This window comes from Hyalella azteca, unplaced genomic scaffold (assembly GCF_000764305.2).
Source record: "Hyalella azteca isolate HAZT.00-mixed unplaced genomic scaffold, Hazt_2.0.2 contig366, whole genome shotgun sequence".
NCBI lineage: Eukaryota > Metazoa > Arthropoda > Malacostraca > Amphipoda > Hyalellidae > Hyalella > Hyalella azteca.
The window spans coordinates 65,922-80,179 of record NW_025930719.1 but is presented as its reverse complement, the minus strand read 5'-3'; the positions used below and the strand labels follow the sequence as shown (position 1 = coordinate 80,179).

Sequence of the window (14,258 nt, the reverse complement as noted above, 5' to 3'; positions counted from 1 at the left end):
TAAGCTTACCAGCTCCTGGCCACAGCCTTCGCTTCCAGGGAAGGTTGGAGGCAGCGTCTCACCAGCTCCTGGCCACAGCCTTCGCTTCCAGGAAAGGTTGGAGGCAGCGTCTTGTCAGCTCCTAGCCACATCCCTCGTTTCCAGGAGAGGTTGGAGGTTTCGCCTTGCTAGATCCTGGCACAAACCACCGCTTCCAGGAATAGTTGAAGGCTTCGCCTTCACAGATCCTGGCACCAAACATCGCCTCCAGAAATGGGTGAAGGCTTCGCCTTGCCAGATCCTGGTACCAGCCTCCGCTTCCAACAAAAGGCTGAAGGCAGGGTCTTGCCAGCTCCTGGCACCAACACTCGCTTCCAGGAAAGGTGGAAGGCAGCGTTCCCAGCACCAGCCTCGCCAGGAGCCTCGCTGTCGTAAGGGCTCAGCTGGAAATCGATAGTCCGCCAGGATTTGCAAAGCAGCGACTGTGCAAAACAGGGGCACTTGGCGACATGCGGAACGTGGAGCTTCGTTTCTTCCGCACTCGAACGACTCCATCTCTGTATTGACAAGAAGCTCCATCTCTGTAGTGGCCTATAGTTCCATCTCTGTATTGACAAGAAGCTCCATCTCTGTAGTGGCCTGTAGTTCCATCTCTGTAGTGACGAGGAGCTTAGTCTCTGTAGTGGCCTGCAGTTTCATCTCTGCAGTAGCCTGCAGCTTTTCTCTGTAATGACAGGGAACTCGGTCTTTGTAGTGGCCTGCCGGTTTTTTCTGTAGTGGCCTGAAGTTCTATCTCTGTAGTGGCCTGCAGTTGGCTCTTATTTTTGCTGGCGTCCAATAATTTGCCGTTAAAATTCGCAAATATCATTAAATATAAAACTTTTTTTGAACGTTATTTAAGGCATGACCTCGGAATTAGACCCATAAATTTGAATAACTTTAAATCAACTTATGTCACGTCTAAACGTTGTTGCGGTTGAGCGCACTGTTCCGATTTTCATTTTGCTAAGACTTGAACCTATAGCGAGGCAACTCTCGCACCGTGCTCATGTCCGCGACGGATTATATGACGCCGTAAGTTTTGTGTGTGGCATTTGGACGCTCATTGAATCGGCCATTTCAAGGGATATGATACTATGTAATTTTCATCATCATGCTATTCACATGAGTTCAGCCAGTTAGCACACCTGATCAGCATCTTCTTAGCGATCGGAACTGGAGGAACATCGATGGCACAGTAGCATAAATAAGTGGTGCATTTGCCTAGTAGCGATGTACTTGTACCTCGTGTAGGTCACCCTTACTTCGTCGGGCTCGGCAATAGGAAGGATCAGTGCTACGTCCCGTCGCTGCTCCTGGTAAGAAAGTGCGTCACTTTGTACAATTTCGCCCTTTATTTTTTCTCAGCTAAGCTGTGTTGGTTTGTGCGGACAGGTTTGTGTGGACAGGTTTGTGTCGTAAGGTTTGTTTGGACAGGTTTGTGTCGTAAGGCTTGTGCGGACAGGCTTGTACGGACAGGTTTGTGTGGACAGATTTGTGTGGACAGATTTGTGCGGACAGGTTTGTGTGGACAGGTTTGTGTGGACAGGTTTGTGTGGACAGCTTTGTGTGGACAGCTTTGTGTGGACAGGTTTGTGTGGACAGGTTTGTTTGAACAGGTTTGTGTGGACAGGTATGTGTGAACAGGTTTGTGTGAACAGGTTTGTGTGAACAGGTTTGTGTGGACAGGTTTGTGTGGACAGGTTTGTGTCATCCTGCTCCCGATGAACAGCGCATGTCAGGACTTAAGACGGCATCTTCCTGCCATGTGGGGGCTACGACCCCAGCTACCAACGACCGCCCAGCGCCTGATACACCATATAAGGCGTCCACACATTAGCAGGCGCCCACTCTGTTATGGCGCCTATGTCTTTCTAGGCGCCCATCCTTTTTGGCTTACGCCGTTTGGGCGCCCACGACTCATTAGGCGCCAATTTCTTATGGCTCGTCAAGTTCCCCAGTACATCAAGACCAAATCCTAGCCGACATCCAGTAATGAAGTCTACGGACTTTACTCCCAGTATTTAAGTTACACACCTCAAATTATTTTGAACTAATGCGACCATTAAACCAGCCTCGCGATGATTCCTCAGCCCCGATATCGTTCATCAGCCAAGCAATTCTTCCTCGTGATCAACGTTGTTTCAACGAAACCAACGCGTACTCAACGTTGTTTAAATGAAATTCACTCGTATTCAACGATATTTAATGAAATCAACTCGTATTCAACGATGTTTCAACGAAATCAACTCGTATTCAACGATGTTTTAACGAAATCAACGCGTATTCAACGATGTTTTATCGTATTCAACGATGTTTTAACGAAATCAACTCGCAATCAACGTTGTTTTAACGAAATTATCTCGTATTCAACACTTTTTGCATGGAGGTAATAAACTTCATGGCAACGGAATGACGAAAGTCAACTGTGTAATAATTATAAGATTATTAATCAATAATTTGATGCGCATTCGGAATGAATATTGTCCGGTTAAAGTGATAATAAATATTGCTCTTTTAAACCCAATTATAAATATTATTTATTCAAACTAATCAATTTTATTAATTTATACTTATAATATTATTATTCATTAAACTTATTGCTAGGGGCGCATTCCAACAAAAATAAAACAAAACAATCTTCATCCCTGCATTGTTCAGCCAGGTGATCGTATAGGTCCTTCCCATTGGCCAAAGTGATAAAAGAGTTCTGATTTATCTTTATTACATATTAAAACCAAGCCTTGGTAAACACGTAAACACCGAAACCAGAACGAGACACTTTCGAGACTATTGCTGAATTTGGCTATTCTTGAGGTTCCGAGATTTTGAGCTATTTCTAAGACTATTGCTGAGACTCCTGAAACACACAAATGGAACAAATAAATATCTAACAAGGTATTAATCTAAACATGAATATCCGATTAATAATCAGCACGAATAAAATCACTAATAAATGCTACTGAAATATTTACAAAAAAGTATACACAGATGGAAACCACAGCTAACTCTATACCTAACATTCACTTTATTCATCAAATCCTATCAACACAAGACGTACCTTACACATCCATGGCACACACGATACTGAATCCGCTTTCTTAGTTTGGACAAGGTCACGTCTAACTCTTTCTAACGCAAAATCACAAATTCGTTATCAGTTCAATCCCCAACATCATAATTAGTTTTATTCATTCACAATCGCAATAAATATTATTAATTTACACTGACAATAAATATTATTCATTCAAACTCATGAATTTTAATAATTTATACTTATAATAAAATTATTTATTAGAACTTATAATTAGTTTTATTCATTCACAATCGTAATAAATAATATTTATTTAAAATGACAATAAACATTGTGTTGGCAGGTCGCTTATTAATTTAAACTAACAATAAACATTGTGTTGGCAGGTCTACTAATCACACCAACTAGTTACTAACTAATCACACCTACTAGTCACTGACTAATCACACCAACTAGTCATTGACTAATCGCTTGTTGTGGTGCAGGTGAGCGGTCTGCGGTTCGAGACGCAGATCCGGACGCTGAACCAGTTCCCGGACACGCTGCTCGGGGACCCGGCGCGAAGGATCCGCTACTTTGACCCGCTCAGAAACGAGTATTTCTTCGACCGCAACAGGCCGAGCTTCGACGCTATTTTGTATTATTACCAGAGCGGCGGCAGACTACGCAGGCCTGCTAATGTGCCCCTCGATGTCTTCGCTGAGGAGATCAAGTTTTACGAGCTCGGGGAGGGAGCGACTAATAAATTCAAGTGAGTCATAGAGACTAAAGTGAGTCATAGAGACTTAAGTGAGTCATTGAGACTCATGTGAGTCATAAAGACTGAAGTGAGTCATAGAGACTGAAGTGAGGCATAAAGACTAAAGTGAGGCATAGAGACTGAAGTGAGGCATAGAGACTGAAGTGAGGCATAGAAACTGAAGTGAGTCATAGAGACTGAAGTGAGTCATAGAGACTGAAGTGAGGCATAGAGACTGAAGTGAGGCATAGAGACTGAAGTGAGTCATAGAGATGCAAGTGAGTCATAGAGACTGAAGTGAGTCATAGAGATGCGAGTGAGTCATAGAGACTGAAGTGAGTCATAGAGATGCAAGTGAGTCATAGAGACTCAAGTGACTCATAAAGACTCAAGTGAGTCATAGAGATGCAAGTGAGTCATAGAGACTCAAGTGAGCCAATAAGACTTAAATGAATCATAAAGACTCAAGTGAGTCATAAAGATTCTAGTGAGTCATAAAGATTCAAGTGAGTCATAAAGAATCAAGTGAGTCATAAAGACTCAAGTGAGTCATTAAGACTCAAGTGAGTCATAAAGACTCAAGTGAGTTACCACTTATGAACTGAGCAACTGACGAATAACGTGTAAATGAACTGAATTTTGCATTGATATAATTTTCCATCTGCCTCTTAGTTAGTAATGTAGTATCGAAAAATTAGAAATTATCACATTTACTTAGTCCAAATAACAATGCACTCTGTACGCAATTTTGCCTGCAAAATAGTGTATAAGTATTACGTCCGCTCTCTTCAAGTGCTGTTAGAAGAAAGTGTCTTGCTAATTGGACAATATAAACCCCTTAGCTTCCTGGGTGTAGGTTCAAGTGACGTCATTCCATGTATATGAACTGAAACGTTTGAGATCTTCATATGGCCACCGTCCCTGAGTTGTACAATTAACGTTATGAGGATGAACAACGACAAAAAGTCTCAGAATGCTCTTGGTTAATGAAAGAAATTATGTCTTCAAGTAACTTGCGTTATTTAAATGAGCTGTCGCTTGAAACTCTTGACAGAATTTTCTTGTGCGAATATCACAATAATTATCGTCTCACAATAAATATAATATCACAATAATTATCATATCACAAGAAATATCATCTTACAATAAAAATCATCTCACAATATGTATCCAATCTCAATAAATATCCTATCACAATAAATGTCTTATCACAACAAATATCACATCAAAATAAATATTCTATTACAATAAATATCATCTCACAATAAATATGCAAAGCTTCTCAAATATATAATTAGTACGTGTTCGTAGAAAGAGCCGTGCGTTCTGCGTAAACTCTTCTTTATTATAAGAATTTTCCTGCGCAAAATGACGAATAAAAGAAGCAAGGCGAGCCAAATGCGCCTGTAGAGGGCAAGCGACTTAAGTTGGATGGAACTTGCTGGCCAAGTCAGATTTAGGTCTCGAAGAAAGTTCAAATGTGCGGTGTAAATTGACTAAAGTTGAACCTTCTTCAACTCGCTAAATGAGAATTAGAGGAAAACAGAATACTTTAAACTCCATTATTTTAAAGTATATGAACTACGTTCAAACTTTTCAGCCTCTCGTGCAGCGCTTCATCTTCAACATAAATTGATTGCATTAAAATGTCTTTTGTAATGGAGGTCAATGGGAATAAAATATTTTTCTTAATGTTCATTTAATGTTTGTAATTTAAATTAGAACAAACTTGTAACATATCTGGTTTTCCTATTCGATTACGACTTAAAGAACAAACGATGATCGAAATGCTAGATTTTAATATAACTCTAATGCCGGTATTGACACATCTTGGAATTATTATTGTTATTATCATTTTTTGTACTTTATGTTAAATAACGAACGTAAAAAATATTCACGTTTACCCTAAATACTTATATCTCGTTAATCGCTTTATGTATCCTCAATATCCTAACTTATCTCAAAATTAAATCAATCTATCTTTTTTTCATGTTCACCATCCTTATGAAAATTGTGTCGACCTTTCTTGAACGTTTACTCACGTACCCGAGAGCTTGACATTTTTTCTTACACGTATCCTTTGGTATTTGTGAACACAAACAACGCTTCTTACACTTCTTCTCACATGGCTTTGGCCACGAACCATTTTTCTTCAACATATCCACAAGTATCAATGAAAAATTTCCACTTTTATCACATTTTTCTTCACGTATCTGTGGCTAACAACCATTTCTTCCCGCATCTGTGCCCATGAACCACTAGCCTCACATGTTCCTTCATTTATATGTGACCACGACCCACTAGCCACTCATGTTTCTTCATTCATCATTTATATGTGACCACGACCCACTTACCTCATACGTATCCTGACGTATCTACGCTGCATTGACTCGTCTCTTTGTTACAGGGAGAACGAAGGCTTCATCAAGGAGGAGGAGAGACCGCTGCCCGACAACGAGTTCCAGCGCAAAGTTTGGTTATTGTTTGAGTTTCCTGAGAGCTCTCAGAACGCGCGTGTGGTAGCCATCATCTCTGTTATAGTTATATTATTGTCTATAGTTATATTCTGCTTAGAAACTCTACCCGAGTTCAAGCATTACAAAGTGTACAATACGACTGCCAACGGCACTGTCATCGAGGAGGATGAAGTGCCTGAAGTGACTGATCCATTTTTCTTAATAGAAACAATATGCATAATATGGTTTACATTTGAATTACTGGTGAGATTTTTCGCGTCGCCTAATAAAGGTGATTTTTTAAAAGACGTCATGAATGTGATCGATATCGTGGCCATCATCCCGTACTTCATTACCGTGGCCACCGTCGTGGCTGAGGAGAAGGAGAAGGATATGGTCATCCCTGTGGAGAAGCTGTCACCTCACGAGAAGGGGTCAAATCAAGCCATGTCATTAGCAATCCTTAGAGTTATTAGACTCGTCAGAGTATTCAGGATATTCAAACTATCCCGGCACTCTAAAGGATTGCAAATCCTAGGAAGAACACTCAAGGCTTCCATGAGAGAGTTGGGGCTCCTCATCTTCTTCTTGTTCATCGGTGAGTGATGGGTCGTGCCTGCAACACTGAGCTCTAAGTTACTCATAAGCCTGAATTCATTATCCATTGGTCAGGTGAAGTTCTTTCTTTGCCTATCCATCATCACCATTCACTTATCTAAGTAATTCCCATTAAATTTTTCTCTGCACAGCCACCTGTCAGCTCACATATCTATCATTGACCACATTTATGTTTTAGAAATACGTACCGAAACACTCCTACACCCCCTTCACTCCACAGGAATCGTGCTCTACGGCAGCGTCACTCTATTTACTCCCTTCACCCCCTTTACCGCAGCAGGTGTCGTGCTGTTCAGCAGCGCTGTGTTCCTCTTTCATCTCCCTCTTCGCCGCGTAGGGGTCGTGCTGTTCAGCAGCGCCGTGATCCTCTTTCATCTCCCTCTTCGCCGCGCAGGTGTCGTGCTGTTCAGCAGCACCGTGTTCCTCTTTCATCTCCCTCTTCGCCGCGCAGGTGTCGTGCTGTTCGGCAGCGCCGTGTTCCTCTTTCATCTCGCTCTTTGCCGCGCAGGTGTCGTGCTGTTCAGCAGCGCCGTGTACCTCTTTCTTCTACCTTTTCGCCGCGCAGGTGTCGTGCTGTTCAGCAGCGCCGTGCACCTCTTTCGTCTACCTCTTCACCGCGCAGGTGTCGTGCTGTTCTCGAGCGCCGTGTACCTCTTTCATCTACCTCTTACGACGCAGGTGTCGTGCTGTTCAGCAGCGCCGTGCACCTCTTTCGTCTACCTCTTCACCGCGCAGGTGTCGTGCTGTTCTCGAGCGCCGTTATTCCTTGTGTCCCGCAGACCAGTGGGGGTGTGGGGCAAGGGTCCTCATTACCCGTGAATTCCTTGTGTCCCGCAGACCCGTGGGGGTGTGGGGCCAGACCCCTCATTACCCTTGTATCCCTTGTGTCCCGCAGACCCGTGGGGGTGTGGGGCCAGACGCCTCATTACCCGTGTATTCCTTGTGTCCCGCAGACCCGTGGGGGTGTGGGGCAAGATCGTGGGATCGTTGTGTGCGATCGCAGGCGTGCTAACGATCGCGCTGCCCGTGCCCGTGATCGTGTCGAACTTCAATTACTTCTACCACCTGGAGACAGACCAGGAGGAAATGCAGAGTCAGAACTTCAACCACGTCACCAGCTGTCCCTACCTGCCGGGTACTGTTGGTCAGTGCTGCTACCATCATCTTATCATCAATCATTTCATCCTGCTGCTTTTCCACTAATTTTCAGCACTTTTAACCATTGGTGAACGCTACTACTTTCACCCTTCTCACCATCGCTGCCATTTGTCAGTTGATTGAAGATCGCTAGGTCCAAGCGGTACTATATATGCTACCATTACTACCATTCATATCATTCTAGTACCGGTATCATCAGGAGTACTGATACATATGCCTCTAATGTGCAATAGTGAACCTCTCCATCATCTCGCAAGTCACCATCGTTAGGACATTTTCACGGAATTTTACAGACTTGCCCTGAAATTGCTTCACGAATTGAGAGTGAAGCTCATTTTGAATTGCATTACTCAATTTGTCAGTTTCAAAGTTTTAATTTCGAATAAATGAATCTATTTCGAAATAAATCGAAGTATCGAAATTAGGTTAAATGTCCAAAAATATCTATTACAAATTATTTTTTCATATTAAGAATTGTAGGCTCCCTATTACATTGTGTCTATTATCGCTTGTGCTGTAGATTTTATCACTATATTTCAGTAAGAAAATCGCTTGATAGCTTTAACTAAACAAAGTAAGCTTAGAGATCCTTGATCACTCGCTTTAAAACCCTAGAACACGAGTTCTATGGCATAGCTTGCTAATTATACATAATTTACAATGTGAGTATTAAAACTTAAGTCTTGAGTCAACAAGGCTTACATACATATATTTATAATTTCACGACTAACTGAGGGCGACATTTAAACTAATATTTATTTGTAACACTTCTTTCATAGATCGTATATCAATGAATATGCCTAATATATTTCAATATGAATAATATTTAGAGGTAATCTTCGTCGTTCCCACCCTTTAGCGGGCAAACATTGAAATATACAGAAATTAAAATTTCAGAAACCATTTCAAGAAAGTAAGAAGTATTATACAATATATTTATTTCTATGAATTTTTGCAAAGTTTGCCTATTGAAGGTTTAAATCGCACTTGAAGAATTCAATAAATGCGATCAGTACACAAAATTTTTCTTTATAATTAAAATTCAGTTTATGCAAATGAAAAATTAGAAACATAAAAATTTAATTTAATTAAATTTAATCAAATTGCCCAAATAAATAAATATATATATTGATACTTCCACCTTTTGAAGAAAATGCGGAAAGAGCGTCAGTTCCATTGCCCGAGTCAAAACCTTCATTTAAATGCTCATATTCCAATTTGTGGACTTTGCAGCTGGTGATGCTATAGATAGAACGATGGTCAGATAATTAGTGATTGACTGAGGCATTATAAGGATGCCTCAAAAACAAACAGGAAGCCGTGGTGCGGCTTTTTGTGACGCGATTTCAAGTGATCATATATGGTAACTTACCCGTGAAAGGGTTAACATGAGTGACACATTCCTTCCTGCACGTCGTGGAACAATATTGATCTATTCACAAATTCACTTTAATAATGAACAAAAATATTGTTATTCGTTAAGAATGAGTGAATAAAAGGAACAATACACTGAAAACAACATGTAAATATTATTGGTTTGCAGTTCATACTTCTAATAATGCGACAAGATTACAACCTGTCACGACGTGAAATTCACGCAAGCTCATTGTTACATTATTAACAGATTAGCCCCTGTTATACTACTAACAGATCAGCCCCTGTTATACTACTAACAGATCAGCCCCTGTTATACTACTAACAGATTAGCCCCTGTTATACTACTTACAGCTTAGTCCCTGTTATACTACTGACAGAATAGTCCCTGTTATACTACTTACAGCTTAGTCCCTGTTATACTACTGACAGATTAGCCCCTGTTATACTACTAACAGATTAGCCCCTGTTATACTACTAACAGATTAGTCCCTGTTATACTACTAACAGATTAGCCCCTGTTATACTACTAACAGATTAGCCCCTGTTATACAACTAACAGATAACCGCCTGTTATACTACTAACAGATAACCTCCTCTTGTCACAGGCCAACACCTGAAGAAGGACTCATTCTCCGAGTCTTCCTCCGACATCATGGAGCTGGAGCAAGGCTTACTCATCCCGCAGGAGATAACCAAGAAGCATAACTGCAACCCCCGCCACAACAACAACATTAATGCCATGAGTATAGAGACGGACGTTTGACATTTAGGTGAGTAATTGCAACGCTATGAGTATAGAGACGGAAGTCTGATATTTAGGTGGGTAACTGCAACGCCATGAATATAGAGACGGAAGTCTGATATTTAGGTGAGTAACTGCTGCAACTCCCGCCATAATTAAGAACAATCGTGTTTTTTATGATTTAGTTCATCACAAAAACATGGGTGATGAATCACGAATCATCTGCTATTTTGCGACAATCACTTGCGACTTGTGAACAGTTGCCTCTTATCAACCTTAATGTGTATTTCATCAATCACCAATCATCTCTTAGAAACATGCGTATCAGGAAGTGGAGAAGAGAGCTTTGGGGAAGGAGATGTGATGGGGAGATCGGGGGAAGAGAGCTTGGTGGGATGGGGTGAAGGTCGCTGTAGGTTGAAGGGGAGCTGCGGTAACTCTGACGTTCCTGTTATCGTCCTCCTACCTTCTTCCCCTTACCTCCCTTATCTTCCCTCATCCTTCTCCTCACCAATCATGGCTTATCAATGATTGCCTCGTTTAGTGAATGGATTTCACTGTTTTAACAATCGGATCTCTATCAAAATTTGGATACCGTTTAAGCTTCTGCCCAGGATATGCCTGTCGGCGACAACCACTGCTGTTTTTCGAATGGACTTTAATGATCCCTTTCCTCATGAACGTAGCCTGTAACACTTCTTGACTGTAACATTATCAGCCGCAAACTACTAGACAGATCATATCCATTGAAGTAGACCAATCAGCCCACAGGAAAACAGCCTGCAATAGTTTGGCACAGAATCGTCTGCAAGTTGCCGAAAAAATTCAGCACCACTCGGACACCGCACTCGGGATCCTTGCAACAAATATGTGACCGTCATCAACCCGTCCGTATTCATCCTTTGCATCGAATCAGCACACGGTCGATCGGCGGCAAAGCTTTTGGACAGAACTATCGGTATGCTATCTGAAACCTAACCCCAGATGCTGTGAGCTATAAGTTACACGTAATTTAAAGAAGTTTCGGAAGTTGCTCGTCAGCGGACGATAGATTTTGGTACATAACTATGCTATATGAAACCTAACCCCAGATGCTGTGAGCTAAATGTTACGTAATTCAACGAAGCGTCAGAAGTCTTGTTCGCTCCGCGGTCTGGTGGTGCACGGAAGGATTCTTGCAGTTCCACTATCGAGCTAGGCGGATTGATCGCAGTCCGTTGTCCTTAGTTACAGTTCAACCTAAAGTCAGGGTATGAAGTGCTGATTCGAGGTAGCGTTCAGTGGCGAACGATCATTGCACTCTGATCTGTTAGCTTTAGATTATGGTGGCGTAAAGCTCTTGATATTTAACACAAGATGATGTCATGGGCTGGTTACTGACAGCAGGATTAATAAGTGGCTGATTGATGGACTTATGGAAATACGCTAGGCCTTCTGTTCAGGGCTGAATGGGGCACAAATTTATGGTGCACTGTTGCGCTCCCCCTCGGCTTGAGTTATTCTGTGTCAGCTTGGCCACCCGATCGAAATTAGCTCCTGGTCAGAATCTTCTTTCCGAGTTAATAGTGTCCTGAGAAGATAACTAGTGTGCCCGGAGAATATGACAAGTGTATCCTGGATCATAATGATCTTGTTCCTACACAGAAACTGCACTTCAAGCCCGGCCGAGCGAACATTAGCAGATAATTTAAGAGTCCAAGGCGGCACCAGTTTCTGAGTCGGGCCCGCACCCAAATTTTTTTAGAATATGAGTTGTTCCTATCGTTTCTACCCTCCCACTGAATGATTTTCATCGTTCTACCCTCCCACTGAATTGTTATTACCGTTTCTACCCTCCCACTGAATTATTTTCCCTGATGCAGGCGTCTCGCCGGAGTGAGTGCCAAGCCCGACCGCTGAACCATTGCCTGCCCACTGGAGCCCAGCGGCCTGCCTTCTCAGCGCCCAGCGGCCGCCTCAGCTGCATTCTCAGCTGCCTCCCCAGCGGCCGCCTCAGCTGCATTCTCAGCTGTCTCCCCAGCGGCCGCCTCAGCTGCATTCTCAGCTGCCTCCCCAGTGGCCGCTCCAGCTGCATTCTCAGCTGCCTCCCCAGCGGCCGCCTCAGCTGCATTCTCAGCTGCTTCCCTTGTTATTCCATCTGGCAACTCAGCAGCTGACCTCTTACCAGCTGGAAAAAGCCTATCGGACAAATAATATTAATCTCAAATCTATCCTAATTTGGAAAATTGTTCAACATTTTAAATTCAATTTGGTGAACATTTTTAAATTCAACTTGTTCAACATTTTGATTCAACTTGATTAAGCTTTTTTAATTCGACTTGTTCAATAATTTTTAATTCAGCTCGGTAAAGAATTTGAATTTGTGGGTTACAATTTAGTTCGTTCAACAGTTTCTCATTCAGTTTGTTCCACATGGCTGAATTCAATTTGAAAATTGTTAAATTATTTGAGTAATTTTATTTTCTGCCTTGGTCTTTCAATGATCAGATCTCAGCGTGAAGCTCCCGCAGAGCTGCTAATGAGCCAACAAACCCGTTGATACATTGAAACTGCAAGCATTCAACAGCTCCTGTACGCATTCAACAGCTCCTGCACGCATTGAACAGCTCCTGCCCGCATTCAACAGCTTCTGCGAGCATTCAACAGCTCTTACTCGCGTTCAACAGCTCTTAGCCGCATTCAACAGCTCTTAGCCGCATTCAACAGTTCCGGCGAGCATTCAACACTCCTACTAGCATTCAACACTCCTGCTAGCATTCAACACTCCGGCTAGCATTCAACACTCCTGCTAGCATTCAACACTCCTGCTAGCATTCAACACTCCTGCTAGCATTCAACAACAATTATGGTTCAACTCTGAGCTTGGAACATCGATTAAACGCTCATTAAACAGACGTCATGTATCACCTCAAAATTCGGTGTTGAATATTTGATATGGTGGTCTATTTCTATGAAATTTCCTGGTATGGAAATTTCCATCATAGCATTTAATATTGGCAAGTAATTTTAATTCTATTTTGTATCACTCAGATTTCACGAAAAAATATTGTATAAAGGTCGAGAATGGATTTTATTTGTTTTGTGACTTCAAGTAACTTGCTTTCTTCAGATTTAATTTTGAATTTCTTGTTGACTAAATCAAATATTAATTGAGTTTGTTCCTAAAGTCATTACATCAAACAATCGCCATTTTCTGGCAGTCTTTCATAATTGAATCAAAGTGACATCGATGAAGGAAAAATTCCCTCAACAAAGTTCCGTCCTGTGCGCTGCTGTCTACCTTCAGTCGCAGCGCCTCGAAAACGAACCAAATTTGCTAGGCGGCCTCGTAGTTTTGGCTCTGACTCACTATTTAGACCCTCTTAGATGCACATCTCCCTCGTGACATGACCTCTTCAGTCTCCTGGCAACTGCTACAGCTGTTTATTATCGTTTCAGTGATCAACATGGAAAAATAATCGTGTAAATGTCCGATAACAAAAGAAAAAGCAGACATTGTGGCTCATTGTTGAAGGCCGTGGAGCTCCAGTGGTCAGTGGATGGTCGGAAGTTCGGTGCTACCTAGAGTTGTTCTTTGTGATATTCCTTCTCCTGAATTACCGTAGTATCTCTTTAAGTGTCTAAATGAAGTGCTCCCATTTTCTATGAAATATAAAAGCAGTGTGTGATCTAGACACGTTTAGTGCAAACTTGTGAGTGAACATGCCAAAAAATGTCACGGTCTTACAAACAAGAAGAACCAATCTCGAAACGCATGTTTTCGACCCTGCTGAGCGGGTTAGGTTTACCTCCGTGTCCAAAATTATTTTAAGGAACATGTGTCTGAACTCTTGCCTCTCCTGTTCACTAATAATTATATTTTGATTTGAACCTCTTTTCCTTTTCAGTGCCTTTTCCGGCATTTCTTAAGCTCTGTACATTATTGGAGGCTTTAGTTATGTTGCCCAAGTGACCCTTGATAGCTGGTGCCCCGCTCTGGCTCCCCCTAGGTTACTCAAGTTGAAGTGCCATTGCCCATCTAACTTTCTCTATAGATTTTTTCACAAATTTAGAAGGAAATTTGCCGTCCCGGTTAATACAAAAAATTAAGCTTCAACAAATTAACCCGTAAATTAA

At 41.9% G+C, this 14,258-nt stretch overlaps 1 protein-coding gene across 1 annotated transcript; it reads left to right on the top strand.

Moving 5' to 3' along the window:
• Window positions 1-252: 252 nt before the first annotated feature.
• On the top strand, window positions 253-12,323 carry LOC108666635 (potassium voltage-gated channel protein Shaker). Its single transcript, XM_018153547.2, has 7 exons — window positions 253-362; window positions 3,528-3,803; window positions 6,199-6,845; window positions 7,374-7,430; window positions 7,725-8,009; window positions 10,006-10,170; window positions 12,005-12,323. Exons 1-6 carry the CDS (start codon window positions 253-255, stop codon window positions 10,161-10,163), a joined length of 1,533 nt encoding a protein of 510 aa, XP_018009036.1. The 3' UTR covers window positions 10,164-10,170; window positions 12,005-12,323.
• Window positions 12,324-14,258: the final 1,935 nt, after the last annotated feature.

Excerpts from the sequence above, each read along its gene's own strand:
- LOC108666635 (XM_018153547.2), top strand. The coding sequence starts at position 253 with ATGGGTGAAGGCTTCGCCTTGCCAGATCCTGGTACCAGCCTCCGCTTC. Across the intron at positions 7,431-7,724 it reads TCTACCTTTTCGCCGCGCAG|ACCCCTCATTACCCTTGTAT; the intron begins GTGTCGTGCTGT and ends GTGTGGGGCCAG. Across the intron at positions 8,010-10,005 it reads CTACCTGCCGGGTACTGTTG|GCCAACACCTGAAGAAGGAC; the intron begins GTCAGTGCTGCT and ends CTCTTGTCACAG.